At 40.1% G+C, this 18319-nt stretch overlaps 1 protein-coding gene across 1 annotated transcript; it reads right to left on the bottom strand.

Moving 5' to 3' along the window:
* Positions 1-1947: 1947 nt before the first annotated feature.
* sqor (sulfide quinone oxidoreductase) lies at positions 1948-17036 on the bottom strand. Its single transcript, XM_038291199.1, has 10 exons — positions 16881-17036; positions 16027-16237; positions 15765-15935; positions 15619-15672; positions 13753-13947; positions 13448-13657; positions 13176-13359; positions 3772-3839; positions 2486-2664; positions 1948-2410 (listed from the first exon to the last, which is right to left on the bottom strand). The coding sequence occupies exons 2-10, from the start codon at positions 16222-16224 to the stop codon at positions 2353-2355; spliced, it is 1317 nt and encodes a 438-aa protein (XP_038147127.1). The 5' UTR covers positions 16225-16237; positions 16881-17036; the 3' UTR covers positions 1948-2352.
* Positions 17037-18319: the final 1283 nt, after the last annotated feature.

Genomic DNA, 18319 nt, shown 5'->3' with positions numbered 1-18319 from the left:
TCTTTTGGCATTTGACCAATTAGATGAGCCCTTGAATGATAGATTACCTACTGGAAATTAAGTCGAAAGAATAAAGGTAAAACGCTAATTGAAAAGTGAAAAAGTAAAGTTAAAAAGCCTAGTTAACAATTTTATTTAGGGTTATAAACAAAACAAAAAAATGTAAGTGCCAGTATCAGCATTAATGCCACTAAGGTTATTTGGACCCAAAAAAAAAAAAGTTCTTTCACTCTGAGTGTTTTTCATTAATTTCTTATAGAAGCACTTTTGTTATTTTTTCTTAATATATTCGGGCAAGTTGGGGTTTTTTGTTATTACATTGACATTCATTTTTCCCATCAAAATATCCATATTTGTTTAAATGTTACAAAGGTAATAAGGTCTGGTCCTGGATTCCAATAACACTCTTAGCTTAAATTTTTGATTTTCAAAGTATTTCACTGAGTGACCTATAAAGCGTTAAACGAACAATAGGACCAAAGTGCAGCATAAAAGCATAAATGAAAACACCATACAATGCAATGAGATTAAGAAGAAATATAAAATAAAAAAATAAGAAAAATAGTACAACATAAAATCAACCAACGCCAACATTCTTCTGAGGGTTAAACCCAAAACGCCTACATTGCCCATGTGAGTCCCCTGAGTTTACGCCTCCTTCTAGGTACTGACAGCAGTAACTGATCAGCTGGCTTAAGGGAACGAAGCGGTACATAAGTAGGCAGGAGATCAGCAATATATGAAGGGGCAAGGCCATTCAAAGACAAACAAAATAGGTTTAAAATGAATTCTAAAATTAACCACTGGCCAATGAAGTGAACTTAAAACTATGGAGTCATGCAACAGCAATTTGAACCGTCTACAGACGGGAAATTAAAGATCCACTTACACCCAAATAAAGTTCATTACAGTAACCCAGCCAACTTTATTTTGTTCACCTGCCGCAGCTGAAAGAGGCCTAATTTGACAACTTTGATCTTGCTGTCAAAGTTAAGATGGCGGTCCATTTTAAAATAGAAATTTAGGGCCACCGTCTTCACAAAGTGATCCAGATAGCCCAGGTTAAAAGTAGGCTCTCTGAAGTGCCTAGAAAAAAAACACATAAATTCTCCTTTTTTCATAAAAATTTTAAATGGAAAACATTTGAAGTCATTCGTGCTTTTACATTATCCAAACATTTCAAAAGATTCAGTTTTGCCTCAGTGGGACGTAGATCTATCGTCTGCATAAATGTGAAAACTGCAACAAAAATTTTACTTTCATCAATAATTGAGAAATCAAAATCACAATTCTTTTACATATATATAACTACAACATGCAGCTGTTTATATATTTATGTCTGCATGCTGTAACCAAAGTGAAATTCTATTAGTGACAACACAAAAACCCACCTGAATTCCCAACCCTGGATCACAACCTTTATTTACGCTGAGCCACAAAAAAAAGAAGCATTTCTGCAGCATAGAGATAACGATAATGCAGCAGTAAAGGGAGGTGTTCATTAATAAACACCGACATGTATTCAATATATCTTAACATGTGAGATACATGCAAGTTGCAGTTGTATCTTAATGGAAAATGATTAAGAGTAAAACCCTAATTAACAAAAAGCAGTTTGTTTCCACACTTTTATAGTTAAACACAAAAAAAAAATGTATTTTTAAGATTTAAATTTATTTATTTAGTATCAATACACCCATGATAGTTATATTGGCCAGGTGTCAAAGCATAAATCATAACATTTAAAAAACAGCAAAACAAACTCCAGCACTGATATATAAAAAGTCAGATAAAGCACTGAGCTTTCATGTATACGGTCAAGCCTTTTCTTTTAAAAGTGAAATGATAAATTGGATTACTTGTTGTTTATAATGAGCGAGACAAAACAAACATAATCGGACGGCGCTGAAACAACTGCCATTTGCTTCCAGCACTGCGGGCTTTTTATTGTAGAAAACACATTCATGTAGTTTTTAGAGACAACCACAGAGTCTACGGCATCGCTATGGTATTTTCCGATAACTGATTAATATGATTTTAAGAAAAAACAAAGGTGTACTCAACATTGTGCAACACCAATTGTGACCCTCTTAATCTGCTGGATTAATCTGGATTGTGGACCCATCTTTATGACACTGACTCAGGAGGAGTTTCACTTTACCTGATGGAGTTCTGAGCAACAGCTTCATGTAGAAGCTATCTAAATGAAAAGGAGTTACTCATGTTATAATCATTCATTTCCATTGTAATTAAGCCCCGCCCCTCTCTTTAGGCAGCTGAGATGAGTCTGCTGTTTTATGATGAAGACCAGGAGTTTATGACATGATGTATAGTTGTAGGAAACATTCAGTTTCATTTCATCCCAAGATGCAGGAGCTTCCTGTATGGTCCAGGTCCGCCCCACAGGCCCCTGGAAACAGCAATAAAAATGTAGCAGTTCATGTAATGAATGAATTATAAAGCATTTTATGGAACACGATCATACCGGAGAAGGCCGTGCCAGTAGAGGTGAGGCATCACGTCGGCCTTCATGTAGTACATTAATCGTCGCTCTTTGGCTTGATTGATTGGGAACGTTTCCAGCGGCTGTCCGTCATAGTCGAACTCTGCCAGGATGACTGTGTTGTAGCTCGTGACCAGCGGACAGGAGGTGTAGCCGTCATACTTGTATATGAAGAAAAAAGCAAGTTTTTAATTGTTTTGGGGGATTTTACCCACTGCTTCAGTCTTATTTACCTCAAACCAAATAAACACAGCTGATAAATGAGTAAACCCAATCTCAGATGGACAAAAACGCATGATTATTTTCTGTACAAATCTCGTAGGTTCTCTAAAAGCAGAAACGTAAACATTTAAAGTCGTAGAGAAGCGGCTGTTCCAACTGTTGCATTTCCGAATTCTACCGAGTGGTTCCCGACTTTACACGAGTTAATAAAGTGAATGTGATTGGTCGATTATCAAGGGGGCGGGATTGTTGTGGCGGAAGGTTCGCAAGCATGTTTGGTTGTGGCCGGTTTGTCGGAAGCATCTTGCTAACCAGTTAGCAACTTAGTGCTAGCAGGTTCCCAATGGGAAATTCCATTGGGACCAAGTAGCACTAAATTGGTAACTTAGAAACGACGCTGTCAAGGAACGCTATGGACAGCGGAAACATGCAAGAGGAGGAGAGTTTAGTGTCGGAGGTCGTGGATGAGTCTCCTCCGTCATCCATTTTTTATTTAGAGGAGGAAAGCGGGGACGAAGATGTTGTGGAAGAGGACGCCAGGGCGGCAGAAGTTTGGTTTGGTGTAGAAGGCTTCCAGCCGTACATGTTTGAGCCCTTGCCTCACAACGCTGCCAGTTCTGTTAGCTCTACGCCTGCTGAAGACACAGACGTCCATCCCCGTGAACACTGGGACGCAACTCAATGGGAAAGGAAAGGATTCTGGTTTCAACCGTTGCGTATATTAGCTGCGACATATGAATCAAGATGCTATGACCGAAAACATTTGATTGACAGATGAGCGTTATATATGATTGGCTGAATTTAAGTGTTCAGGCTGACGTAGAACTAACTGGCCTGCAGAAGATAACGAAAAAAAAAACAGTTTTTAAGACAGGATTTTTGTTAAAATAGGAATTTTCTATCTCTTGGGACAATATGGTCTGATAAAGAGTACATTTATATACATGTTTAAGCCGGAATGATTTGACATTTAAATATGACTTCCCTATGAGTTTAAAGAGGGTGAAACATTATTCAAAATCTAAACACTGATTAGCAGCACCTACCTTCTTATCTGGCTTCTGATTCTTCAGGAATTTGCTGATCGTTCTGCTCAGAACTGCAGACTGTGCAGCTAAATAGACAAAAAAACAAAAACCAAAAAAGTTTAACTTACTTTATGGAAGAAAGATATTGCTGAAATTAAACCCAACCCAGACACTTTTACCAATGTTGAAGCAGCACTCATCATAATCAGGTTGAAGGTTACAGCGTGCCCCAGCTTGCTCTTAGCTAAAAAAACAGATCCTGCTACACGCTGCTCTGATGAATGAACGTAGATAATTACACCTTGAAAAGGAAAGTTGCATTTTGGCAGGAGGTTTCTGTTACACAACTGCAATCTGTTACCTGATTTTTTTTCTTTTTCTTTTTTCTTTAAACCAAGAACCTTAACACAAAAATGCATGCCAGCATTTCAGGCGTATCTGCTGGTATTCACCAACAGAAACATGTTGTCTTCATACTCCTGACAAAGATGGAGACTAAAGCTACGTTTGCATAGACATAATGGGAATAAAAGGCTGATGGTTGGAACATAGTGATCAGATTCAGCCCAATCAAAAAAGTAAAAAAAAAAAAAACAAGACAAAAAAAAAACAATCCACTGAAATTTGTTTCCAAGTTTGATGAAGTTACGCTTCCTGGATGGGGAGGGAAATGTCGAGGGAGGGGGGCAGAAGAAGAAGAATAGTCCCCCTATATTTTTCAAATATAAAAAGATAATCCAGCAGTAAAATAAACACTCTTCATGTTCTCCCTCATTTTTCAGCAGTAAACTGTGAAACAAAGCATGAATATATTGACACCCCCCCTCTCCTGTGAAATTGCAATAAATGGTTTGATCCTCATGTCCTGCATCACATCAGGTCTCCCAGTTTGCCACCGGCAGCTCGCTCGTACCGGGGCTTAAATGCAACGCACACGTCCTTTAGTGTGGCGATTACTAAAGAAACAAACTAACAAGAAAATGTGTAAATAAGCAGCAATGTGGTAAAAAAAAAAAACATCCGTGGCTGAAAAAGCAGCGCATAAAAGTCTGGGTTTCAAAAATAACAGAAAGGAAGGAGGAAGAGGAGAGAGGGAGAAGGCGTCCGATACCCTGACCCAGTTAGTTTTCCTCCCTCTCGTTTCTCCAGAAAGGTTTCTTTACTGAATACCGTAAATCCTCTAATATTGGCCTGTATTCCAGTAGCGGCCGGGACTCTAACAATGGCCTGTCTCGCTGTCAGCAGAGGTAAATGATGGCCGGGGCTATAATTAGAACCAACAATGTTCCTGGGCAGTCCTCAACAATTTGTGATAGTAACATACAAGTACCACAGGGGGGCAATGTTTGCTAATGAATCCAAGACATTAGTCCCATGATCGTAGTGGCCTTACACAATCGTTCTGATCTGAAAGACTCATGTGATTACCTGTAGGTCTGGTGGTAACCAGGCAGCGTTAAAATGACAGAATTTCGTTGGCCTTCGTAGTTCTGAATTTCCTTTGAAATATATGATACTGGTAGCCTACTTCCACTTAGCCTGCCTCAAATAAAATTTTGCTGTGATGGCAGAACAGTTTCCAATAATTCTTTTAAAAACATTGTTTCGCAAGTCCATTTGCCGTTTTTTTTTTTTTTTTTCGTATTGCCGTGCAGAAAAATAGGGCTTGGGCGTCATGATGTATTTACTTTGCGCGGCCGCCATGTTGATGGCCTCCTTTACCGCTACTCAGACTACTGCCTATGACTACCGCGTACTGCACTCCCTCTCAGCCGTGTTTTAATTTGATTAATTTCACCTTAACTTGATTTCAACCATGGTAAACCGTTGCTGTATTGTGGGGAGTAACAGCGCAACACATGATCGCCATGGGAAAAACATAGAAAATGGGTTAACTTTCCACCGCTTTCCTGCCTGGAGGCGTAACCATGGAGACCAAGCGTCAGAGATAAAGAGTCGTCGGCTAGCTTGGATCGCGGCTGTAAGACGACCGAACATAACTTTCCACAGCATCCCGATGTCAATGAGAGTGTGTTCCCTGCATTTTCATTCTGGTAAGTTAAAGATGCACGGTTTTATTTTATAGTCTACTTTGTTTCTTTCCTTCAACCGCGACGCCACATACATGCATAAATGCGCGCCCAGAGATGGTTGATATAGCATATATATATATATATATATATGTATATATTATTATTAATATATTATATATAATACAAGTATGTGAATAGTTCCGTCTGAAATGAATGAAAATAGTTGTTTTAATGGTTATCGAGTTTGATATGTAGCGGTAATGTTTGATTTATTTAAATGTTTTTTTCTGTTACTGTGTAAATGGGTTTGGCTGGAATTTAAGGACAGATTCTAATATATTTGCAGTGTATGCTAGGGGTGTAAATCACATCCATCATGGCGATTCTATTCAGTATCGATTTCCTGACCCAACGATTCGATTTTTTTTTTTTTTTACACCTTACAGGCTAAACAATGTTTCAAAAATCAATGAAAGCTGTAATATCGTTGTGCAATTTATAAAAAAAAAAAACAACAGCAAATAACAGAAGTAGAAAAGTTGTAGTCCATCTATTGCTATTAAAACCTCATTCACTGAAAAATAATGCCCCGGTGTTATAGATTCTGAAAGGCCTTGCATAAAAAAATACTGCACAGAATCAGTGCAATGAGTGCAATGCAATACCTCGGCTCCAGACGTCCCGCCCCCTCCACAGACGCTCCGCTGCTCCTCTCCCAAATTGTAGCTGACCGCAGACAGGAGGCCGGCTTGTTTTGTTTTTATGACCGAAATTGCGGAAAACAACTCGTGAAGTTTGACCCGCTAGAAGAGCGAGGTGCGCGAGAACGCTGGGACCCTTTTTCCACCTGGATCTCCGCTCTTTTTGGCCCTCATGTCCCTCCGTCGTCGGACTAAACTCGCCCCCACTTCCTCTCCGCCTCGGCCGTATCTAGACCCACAGCGTGTAGCACAGACCACGCTTCAATATTGAGCATAATTTAAAAATGTCTGTGTCAAGCTCACTGCAACACACTGCTGTAAGAGAATAACCAGGAAGCGAGGTAGGAGGGCAAAATAGGTTTAGCGCCACCGCAGCACGGGAGGGAGAATTACGCCCAGGAGCAAATGGATAAAAGTTGACTGGAAAAAAAAAAAAAAAAAAACATGAATCGATTATCTTGCGGACGTATCGATACATCGGATCATCAGCTGGTGGATCGCTGCATCGATTATATACACTCTTAGTGTACTATAAATTTTCATCAAATAAAAATTCAGTGTAAGGAATTCAATGTGTAAACAATTCAGTGTTTAAAATACAGTGTTAAAAAAAATTCAAAAAAAGGCAGATCCCAATGAGACGGTTTTTCTTCCATATTAAAGTCATTTTTATCTGAGCGTTTTGGTTAAACAAAATCATCATGAAACATAAATAAAATGAACCTGAAATGACAGGCCTGGCAAACCACCAGCTCCTCTGCTCTCCACCCTCTACAGCGAACACTAAATTTATCACCCAGGGCAGGAGGCTCGTTAAAAAGATTGGACCAATCGGCTGCCAGCAGCTGTCACTGCTCTAAATTAGGCACACAGTTGTAAAGGTAGTGAGATTTAACCTTTAGCAATACCACAACAAACTGGGGACAAATGTTATTTCATACACCCTGCTTAAACCCGTATCAGGAGGAGCTAATCCAGGTATTTCATGTTTCTAAAGCTGCCGGTTAAAAAACCTTTAAAGGTCTGAAAAGGCTCTTTGCTGTATATTCAATTTTAATAAAAAACAAAGCTGAATTATTCTGATTTATTTTCTTGGCACTGAGATTTTCTATGGCACACTGACCTAAATAGCTGTGAAATATAAGTAACCTGAAACCACACAGACACAGCAAGCTAGTAGGTCAGGAAACTGTGTGTGGAACTTGATCCTGAGCTACAGCTGTAAAAATAGTAGAATCTCTCAGAACAATCGTTCCAACATTTCGGACTATATGGTAGAGCAGCTGGACCAAAGCCAGACTTCAACCTGCAACAAGCGCACCCAGTTGGAGTTCAAAGTTACCCTGGAAAGATAAGAGAAAAGCTCTAAAATCTGAGCGAGAGCCATAAACTGGATTATCTGTATTTGGGTAAACACCACAGAGCGATCCTCCCTGGCAAATCTGACTCTGAGGTGGAGTTTCTCAGCAGCAGGAATGCTGCCACAATAAGGCTGTACAATGAGAGCAGCACATAGGTTCATCAGCTTTAAAGCCGGACTTCTGATTATAAGAGCACGCTGGTATTTATCACGCTCATCCCTGATCCTGATCCCACCCATGTCAAACTGTACTTTGCCACTTTCGTTCTCAGAATGGAAGTTTTAATTGGCTTTCCAACCAACGGCGACAATCCTCTGACTTGCTAATCTGTGTTAGTAATTGTAAAAGGGATAATAACAAGCTATCTTTTAATTACCTGTAATAAAACATAATTACCCCTTGATTGGCATTGTCCTCACCCCAGAAGTTAATAAACAATTAGCAATTAGAGTCTCAAAAATGCAGGCACTTGGTTTAGTAAATCTCAAACCACATCGTCTTCTGATACACTTCTTCAGTCTTAAACCAGAGGTCACGGATTAGCGGACCGCGGTCCGGATCCGAACCTCTAATTTAATACTTTTTAATGCTCTTAGAAATAATTTTAACTCAATTCAATCCAGTTTATTTATATAGCGCCAAATTCACAACACATGTCATGTCAAGGCACTTTCCAGTTCAACCAGATCATCCAGTCAAATTGATTCAAAGTTTTCTATCTAAGGAAAACCAGTTGATTGCATCGACTCAAATACAATCCCTCACACTAAGCATGCTTGTAGCGACAGTGGAGAGGAAAAACTCCCTTTGAACAGGAAGAAACCTCCAGCAGAACCAGGCTCAGTGTGAGCGGCCATCTGCTGAGGCCCACTGGGGTTCAAGGAGACAGAAGCAGAGATGTAAAAAGCAGCTGTAAAAGGCGGACACGTCCAGGAAACACGCAGCCAGGCAGATGAGCTCTGAGCCAGCTCCCATGCCAGAGGATGAAGAGAGCACATCCAGCCAGTCACGGTCAGAGAAACAGGACTACACTGGAAAACAGGCCGATCTCCAGCATCTATAAACAAGGGTGTTGATGGAAGCAGCACAGCTGATATTTCTCTCCAGGTTGCCATCAACAAGTACCCATGACACACACACACACACACACACACACACACACACCCCCCTACATTTAGCTCCTAGCCTAGCTTCTCTCTCCTGCACCCACCTCCCCCCATCTCCTCCCTCATTCTCAGACTATTCTCCTCTGACTTAAGGCTGGTTCATGTTAAGAAATCAGGTCGTCTGTGTGTGTGTCGCAGTGAATGCAAATGTGCCCCCGCCCCTTTCCACAGACGCTCACTTGCTTCACCTCTTCAAAATTGTAGGTGACCGCAGACAGGAGGCCTCTGATTGGTCAAATCTACATCCGCTTTAAACTATGCCCATTTCCTGTTTGGTACCTTAGCGGCTTGTTTTGTTTGTATGGCCGCCATTGTGGAAAACGACTGGTGAAGATGGAGCAGCTAGAAGAGCGAGGTGCGTGAGAACGCTGGGATCCTTTTCCACCTGGATCCCCACTCTTTTTGGCCCTCATGTCCCTCCGTTGTCGTACAAACTTGCCCCCACTTCCTCACCGCCTCGGCCGTATCTAGACCCACAGCTAGTTCCTCATTGGCCCCCTTGTGTTGTGGTGGGAATAACGTAGCGCAGACCACGCTTCAATATTGGGCATAAATCAAAAATATCTGCGACACGCTGCTGCAGGAGGAGAACCAGAACTTTACTCCACCACCAGCGTCAGGCACCGGAGGAAGAATACTCTTAATTCTTCTCTAGGTTACTCGTCCAAGCAAATTTTGATTCACAGGATAAAAGTCTTGTGCCGGGGCCCAAGCGTCAAATAACTCATGTCATTTATGTCTTAATCTGCTTCTGTCTCCTTGAACCCCAGTCGGCCTCAGCAGATGGCCGCTCACACTGAGCCTGATTCTGCTGGAGGTTTCTATCTGTTCAAAGTAGAGACTGACATTTTTTCGGGAATCCCACGGGTCACGGGATTCCCATGGGATTCCCGTGGAATGGGAGTCAGTATTAGTAACGATCACGTGATTGGGACGGTACAGGATTAAATATTAACGGGAGCAGACGGGAGCGGGAAAAAACCAATAGTAACTAAAAAAAAAAACTAGGATCAATGCCAAAAAATAAAATAAAAAGAAAAAAAATCCAGTACTGGCGCCGCCATTTTGTAGTTTTTTTCCTTGAAGCCTACACTATAATGCGAGTCAAAAAAACTACACGACCCAAAAACCAACAGTGCTTCCGCTCTGAGTTTTTCACCCACGCTCAAAAACAACAAATTCAGATTCAATGGCTGAATCTCAATTCGCAGCCAGAGTATTGGCAGAAATCTTATTGAAGACAACAAGAATGGGAGTGGTGCAGGAGCGGGAGTCATTCTGAATGGGAGCGGGATGGGAGTGGAAGTAATTTCACCAGGAGTGGGACGGGACAGGATTTAGATTTCTACTCTGGCCTGGGATTGGGACACAATTTTTTTCTGTGGGAGTGGGACGGGACAGGAGTGAAAATCCACTCCTGTGTCAGTCTCTAGTTCAAAGGGAGTTTTCCTCTCCACTGTCGCTATAAGCATGCTTGGTGTGAGGGATTGTAGAGAGTCATTAAGTCCTTGCAATCAGCTGGTTGTCTTTAAATAATAATAATGATTGTGTTACCTGTATAAATAAATTCATACTTTTATAAATGCAGCTTTTATCTGAGTGTCTCCAGGCTGAATAACCATAAAAAGGAACGTTTGTAATTTAATGTGAATTAGAAGTAAAATGCTTAAGAAGGTAGCAATACTTTTTCCAACGTAATGTAAGCTGATTGTACTTTTTAAATGTTTTGCCTAACAACAACAATAAAAGGCTTTCACTGACCTACTTCCGCTGCCTTTAGGTAACCCTTTCCCTACGATGCAACAAGAGTCGTCTTTCAGTGTAACAATGACTCAGCTAAAAGCCAAACTGGTTTGGCATCAGGACATGCCGTTTTCACACTTGCACAACCCTCCTTCCCTCTATCATGGTGGGGGACGGTCTGTAAAAAGTCTGAAATTATTTGAACCAGACGGGTCCAACCAGAGGCAAAGACGTCATTAGGAGGATAATTCACAGCGAGCAAGAAACGCTCGTTACAGTAACAGGACTGCAGATGGTGAAATTTAAACAAAAAGATCCATGATCTGGCACAGATAATGACTTTAAGGAATTTCACTCCGTCCTAAATTGGATCAAACCAAGTAAACTGAGTCTAAACTACATGTGGATAATAAGACTATAGCATTTTTTTTGGTTTCATTTCCCGACCTCGTGTGCAACACCCTCTGCCTTTATATGGAGCATCTATAGGACAGATAGTATTGTGCTGCAGCGTACACAGATTAAAGAGCGACTCCAGAGGAGGCTGGATCTGATATGAAAACAACAGACTAACATTTGTTTCATTCAACAATAAGGAGAGATCTAAATATGGAGGTCAACAAATCCACCCAGACTTTGTCTTTATTAGGCCACTGAAACAAGACATGATATCAGTTTATGTTCTTGTGTCGTTTAATGTTGGTGGGACAGTTTTCATTACACCCGATGGACCCAACGATTGATATCTCAAATATAATTAAAGGTCCTAATAAAAATAAAGAAATACAAAAGGCATTTAACCCTATAATGCCAAATGTATCATATTTGATACATACGGTTTCTGAAATGTTTTGCGTCTGACACCTTTTGCATAATTTTATGGTAAAAACTTCGCTCAAAATCCTATTGTACACAATCAGATATACCTGATAACAGAGCGCAGAAGACTACACAAAAAATAATCTTGACTTATCGCATAGTAATAAATTATTCATATCAAATATGTATTTGTGTTTTTTCTTTTTACATATTTTGTTAAAAGGCCAAATAAAGAATTCAAACCCAAAAAAAAGTAATTTTCTGTTTTGTTTTATTCTTGGATCGGGCTTTAAAAGGGTTAAGGATGCTTTTTGTCATTTTCTATTAAAATGCTGATGCGAAAGAAGTAATTAAAAAAATAATTCTCCTCCATAAAGGAAAAAAAACAGAGCGCCGAATCCCCTCTGGAAACACCTCATGTTGTTTACAGTGAATGTGTACAGAGAGATAAAGAGTCCAACTTTACTTTAACACCTAGATTACAACCTGTATCGGGGGGGGACCTCATTTAACCAGGCATACAGGGTGGAACTGATTTATATTGCATTCATAAAATGTAATTACATCATTATTATTCCCGGAGATAAGGATGCCTGAATGCAAAGATGTGCCTAAAGAGATAACAAGTAAAAAAGACCAGTATTACTAATTATTTAAGTTTGTTTTTTACCTTTATGATGCTCTGCAAACACGGATTTTGAAGATTAAATGTCTACTATGTAACCGGTGTTGATTTTCCAGCGAGGCTCCCCCCAGAGGGCGAAAGTAAAAGTGCACTGTCGTAAATATGCTCAGCTGTTCTCCTGGTTTCTCCGTCAAGCCAGGCGCGGTTGTTTTGAGCTTAGCAGACAGGCGAACGCAACGAATCACCACGTCTACTACGGTAAGTGACTATTTTGTTCCAATTTTCGAGTTTGAAAATTTAGCATGTTTTCATACATTATTTGTTATGCATGTGTCTAAATAACAAAGAATTGTAGTTAGCTAAGCTGGAGTTTCCCATACATTTATCCGACTGTCGTTCGGGGAAGGGGGTTCTGATTTCTGTGGTTTTGTACCTCGAGCACTGAATTAGTACATTTCAAAGAATTGAAAATGATCTAAACAACCTTATGCATGCATCAGAAATATTTGAAATAGTATGGTAGATAATCACTATTCTAGTCTGCCATAGTATGACTAGACACTGGACCCTTTTCCTCTTTCTTGCCTACTCCGACATGAGCTTTTGCTGTTTTCTCGCTGGTTCCGCCATGATAACTGCACAAAGATCGCCACTGCGCTAGCAACAAGCATGCCTTTCACTGGGGGCGTGTAGCAGTTCTCGCCGTAAAGCAAGACCGACTCTCGCGACGCACGAGACTTCTGAGCCTGTGGGTGCGGGCCGAGGGCTCCTGCAATTGCAAGTACGGTATTTCCCCAACAGACCACCAGGGCGGCCGAGAAAACCTTTGTTCGACCTGAAATGACTCATTTAATTATCCAAAACGTTATGGAACACATTAATTAACTGAAAAATTTTCCTGAAAAATAGTGTGCCTTTAAAGCCCAGGAAAAAAATAATGCGAAGAAAATTCTGATTGCTCGGCAATCACTTACCGACTGCAGCTCCGGTTTTGGCGGTGGGAAGGTTGGTGCAGTCTCCAATCCCAAACACATTTGGATATTTGTTATGTTGAAGCGTTTCTTTGTTTACATCCAGCCAGCCGTTCTTGTCAGCAAGTTGGCTGCCTTTAACCACCAGGCTGGGCCCCATGGGGGGCGTAACGTGAAGCATTTCATACTGATAAAAAATAATGATCAGGATAAATCAGAAAGGGCTTCATTTTCAGAGGTTTGCACGGTGTAAAGCGTGAGAGGCAGGCAGCTACCTCAAACACTTTGGCTTCTCCTGGTTTGTCCAGATTTTCAAACACAGCTTCTTGCTTGTCGGGCCGCACTTCAATCAGGTTGTGTCGGAGGTTAATTTGCAGGTCACGGGTTTTCACGATGTCCCACAGCGTGTCGGCGTACTTCTTGATCCCAAAGAGCACCGGTAGAGATGTGTTGTATATCACGTTGGCCTTTGCCCTTTTCCCCGTCTTAAATACATAAACAGGAAAGTGTTTTGATAAAAATAAAAAAAACTAATTTGGCTCATTTTAAAAGGCATAATTACATCCCAAAGATGAGCTACCTTTCTGAGGTAGGCGTCCGTTAAGTACATGATCTTCTGCGGAGCTCCGGCACATTTTACTGGAGTGTTTGGGAAAGTGAAAATAGCGTTGCCCTCTTTGAAGTCCTGCAGGGCCTTCCAGGTTTTTTCCACAGTTTCGACAGAGTAGTTGGATCCGATCTTTGGATGCTCAAAAGCCTCTGGCAAGCCTTTAATCTACACAAACAAAACCCACAAGGAAAACGAAGGACTGGTCGTTACTTCACCTCTATGCCAACTGGAACAACCATTTTGTACCTATGCATTACATGTTAGGCCCTACATCCATCAATATTATATCCATATACTAGTGTAGAGATTAACAAATTAGATAACCATCCAAAAGTTTATTTTTTAATATTTATAATAATGTTATATTGTAAATAAATAATGTTATAGAACTTATTTCAATTCAATTCAGTCTATTTCTATAGCTCCAATTCACATCATATCATCTCAGGTCACTTTCCAGTTCAACCAGATCATCCAGTCAGATTGATTCAAAGTTTTCTATCTAAGGAAAACCAGCTGATTGCATCGACTCATTGACTCTTCAGCAATCCCTCACACTAAGCATGCTTGTAGCGACAGTGGAGAGGAAAAACTCCCTTTTAACAGGAAGAAACCTCCATCAGAACCAGGCTCAAGGGCTGGTTATCGTCCCACAGCAGTCAGCTTGTCGGACGTATGATGCAGACATTTTTGATTTATGCCCAATATTGAAGTGTGGTCTGCGCTATGTTATTCCACGCCACAACACCAGAGGGCCAATCAGGAACTAGCTGTGGGCCTAGATACGCTCTTCTAGCTGGTCCAACTTCAGTCGTTTTCCACAATGGTGGTCATACAAACAAAACAAGCCGGTAAGGAACCAAACAGGAAATACACAGAGTAGAGCGGGTGTAGAATTGACCTCCAGGCCTCCAATCTGCAGTCACCTACAATTTTGGACAGGTGCACCAGAGTGGTGCAGAAGGGGGCGTTTCTGGGTTCACTGCGACGCACAAGCAGGCGACCTGATTTCTGAGCATAACTCAGCCTTCAGTGTGAGCGGCAATCTTAACTTAATTTCTTTATCCTAGAATACTTGCAGAATAAAATGTAAAAACAAATAAAATCCGATCAAGACAGAAATGTCGCCCTACTGAAAATTAAATCAAACGACCTGATTTCTGTCCCCATTCCTTCTGACTCTGACCTTCATTTCCAAATGAAGTGAAAGATTTACTTCCATCTAAAAAGAGAACTTTAGTCCACTGATAAACACTCCAGTCCCTTCTCTTCTCTGTCCAAGTAGAGACAACACTGGATTTCCATGATGTCCAAACCTTTACTTTGCTTCACAATCTTCTCAAGAACTGCAGAAACTAAAAAAGAAAATGTTTTTCTTCCACTCAACCTTCCATTAATATGGTTGAACTTATTCCTCCTAACAACCAGCTTCTTTAGTGAATATATTTAGTTCCTGCATTGTTCATTTCTTTCTTAAACATCTTTTTTTGTTATGGTCCTGTTTGATAATTCAGTTTTTGACAGTCTGAGCTTTGGGTTTGAAAGCCATCATTAAAAAAAATAACCCTTAAGAGATACAAGCATTCTTCCCTGATTGTTAAATTATTTAATTTATCATAAAACACAAAAATCTTTTAAATCATATGTGATTTTTTTATTTCTATAGACTCTGTGTCTGATCCTAGCTGAGGCTAGTTAGATTTTATGAAGTAGAAAAGATTATGACCCCTGATCAAACTATAAAATTATGGGAAACTTCCTGCTCCCTGTGGGTGATAGGAGCACTCCATGCGATTACGTTTATGTGGAATAGGTGAGAAAATAAGATGATCTTACCTTTTCATAATGGAGCTGCAAGCCAAGAGCTACTATCAAATATTCATAAGAGATCTGTAGAGAACAAAGAATCACTTAGGACTGATTTTAAAATCATGCTAACCTTAAATCTCTGCCAGGTAACATTTGAGTAGCGTTTTAATCACCTCAGTCCCATCTTCTGTAACGACACTGTTTTTGTCTGGGTTTATTTCCTGAACCTTGGATTTCACCCACTTAACACCTGACGGCATAACGCTGGCAGTGGGACGAGCCGATGAGGCAACAGTTTTAGCCCCGGCCCCGACGAGGGTCCAGATTGGCTGATAATAATGCACCTGGGAGAAAGAAAGAAAAACAAAAAACTGTGAAGATTATACTGATGACTACTTTTTAAACTTTCCATTTCTTAACGGTTATGATCCTTGCCTCGGATGGCTCCACAACAGCCACGTTCTCGGCCCCAAACAACCTCTTCATCCGTGAGCTCATACAGATGCCCCCACTTCCCCCTCCAAGGACCAACATCTTGTAGTGCTGTTTGGCAGAGGCACGGATGCTGGTGTGAAAATGAGAGATAGCCATGCCTGTGGGGTGGCACGGCCTCAGACGACACAGCCAAGCCATTCTGAGTCTGATCCTTTACGAAAAGAAACAAACATCATCTGTTAAGCAACATTCACCAAGGCTGTATGGGCCTGCAACTCATAAAATCTTGTAGGGGAAAAAAATGCACTTCCTGTTTTGCTGCTGGTGCCTCAAATTTCTTACAAAACAGAGATGAAAACTTATTTATTCAATGAACAGTTGCAATGAACAAGCCATTCAGGTAACTTCTGGTAATATTTTCTTTTTTTTTTCTTTGCAAATGAATCAAATGCTAAGACTCCTACAGACTCATGTGACAACAGATTTGGTTGTGGTTTTAAAACCCAGATATTGTTACATACAGTAGAGCCACACCTTCCACAGCAAACACATAATAGATTGTGCACAATTCTCAATATCTAACAACAAGAGTACATTAATTTCAGCCGTGAAGTTAAATTAGATATTCTAATCGTTTTATTTGAGATGAAAGAATTTTAATACAAAGTAAACAGACGAAAAAAACAGCCTTGTAGAATCAAAGCCGGATGTAAACAGGAGCTTTCTGAATGTAGATTAGGAGAAAATAGTCCTGGATTGAGCCCAGTTGGTGCATTCTGCGTAGTTAACCGTCCTCATATCATTCCTGAACACCGCAGGATATCAGGCAGTCACCCACATAGCAGGACTCTTACCTCGAACAGCAGGAATGAGTAACCGCCTGTTTTCACCGCAAATTACGACAAAACAAACAACCTCTGAAGGATTAAATTCTTCCTGTTCATTCCTCGGTGGAGCAGCGGCCAAATAGCTGTGCACGTCCGACGCGACACGATACTAGACTAGCAGGCTCCGCCCCTCGAAGCCACTGTCCAATCAAATTATAGCTTTATGAGTTGTCCCTCCTCTTCTGAAGTTTGACCAATCAAGCATGACGGAGTAGGCGAAACCGTGAATTAAACGTTACGCCAATAAATTCAGAAACATACGGAATTGGAATTGGGGCCCACTGGACAAAAAAAAAAGAAAAAAGAAAAGCTAACTGATTTTTAAATTTTATTTCGGTTTAGTATGGGAAAAAAGGTTAGAATTCTGACTCTTTTACCATGCTAAACCGAAATAAAATCTAAAAAACAGTTAACTTTTTTTTTTTCCAGTGGCCCTAATCCTCTTCCGTAGAAACATATTAAAGCTTCGTCTCCTAAAGGGTTCTTTCTTTCTACGGAAGATGATTAGGGCCACTGAAAAAAAAAAAAAAAATTTATGGATTTTTAAAATTTTATTTCAGTATGAGAAAAAAGTCAGAATTCTGATTTTAATCTCACAATTCTGATTTTAATCTTAGAATTCTGATTTTAATCTCAGAATTCTGTAGCCTAGTAAATTATCCCCACTTGCCAGCGGCCAAAACAATTTTTGCCTGCGAGTTTTATACATTTAATCTCACATTTAGGCTGGTTTATCAAGCTAAGAATTCAGATTTTTTTCTGAGAATTCTGACTTTAATCTCAGAATTCTGACTTTAATCTCAGGATTCTGATTGAATTCTAACAGCTGACAAACATGTTAGCATCAAGCCGTAGCCATGTCTGTTTTAGAGACTAAACTCTATCTCTTGTTTTAATTACCTTCTGCTCTTCCATTAATCAAATAGCATCACCAGGGACCCTCAGGCATGTAAAAAGTTGCCTAATTCCATCTTTTTCCACCAAAGTGTTCCTGTTCCTCCCAAACAACTCACATCTTTGTCAGTGAAGCTGAGTGCTCCACTTCTCTACCTTCATGGTGCCCATCTACATTAAGATCCAGAATTATGAGATTAAAGTCAAAAACCAGAGAAAAAAGTCAGAAGTTTGAATAAAAAAGTCAGAATTCTGAGATTAAAGTCAGAATTCTGACTTTTTTCCCATATTAAACTTTAAAAATTAGTTTTTTATTTTTTCAGTGACCCTAATCCTCTTCCATATTCTTTAGAATAACAAAGATATATGTTATAAAAAAAATATCTTTTTTTTTATAACTTGTTTAGAAATTGTATCAATCACATTGGTAAGTCAACTTTTCAATGAAAAAGGCAACCTCTTTATTAATCAATAATTTTTATTCCATTTAAAGATTCCCGTAAACTTAAACC

This window comes from Cyprinodon tularosa, unplaced genomic scaffold (assembly GCF_016077235.1).
Source record: "Cyprinodon tularosa strain WSP-4 unplaced genomic scaffold, ASM1607723v1 ctg296, whole genome shotgun sequence".
In the NCBI taxonomy this organism is placed as follows: domain Eukaryota; kingdom Metazoa; phylum Chordata; class Actinopteri; order Cyprinodontiformes; family Cyprinodontidae; genus Cyprinodon; species Cyprinodon tularosa.
Note: the sequence above shows the minus strand (reverse complement) of the source record. Positions and strands in the feature narration are given on the sequence as shown.

Coding starts and splice junctions, on each gene's coding strand:
- sqor (XM_038291199.1), bottom strand. CDS start 16,224: ATGGCTTGGCTGTGTCGTCTGAGGCCGTGCCACCCCACAGGCATGGCT. Junction 15,673..15,764: donor TTACAGAAGATGGGACTGAG/GTGATTAAAACG, acceptor TGTTCTCTACAG/ATCTCTTATGAATATTTGAT. Junction 2,411..2,485: donor TACTGGCACGGCCTTCTCCG/GTATGATCGTGT, acceptor TGCTGTTTCCAG/GGGCCTGTGGGGCGGACCTG.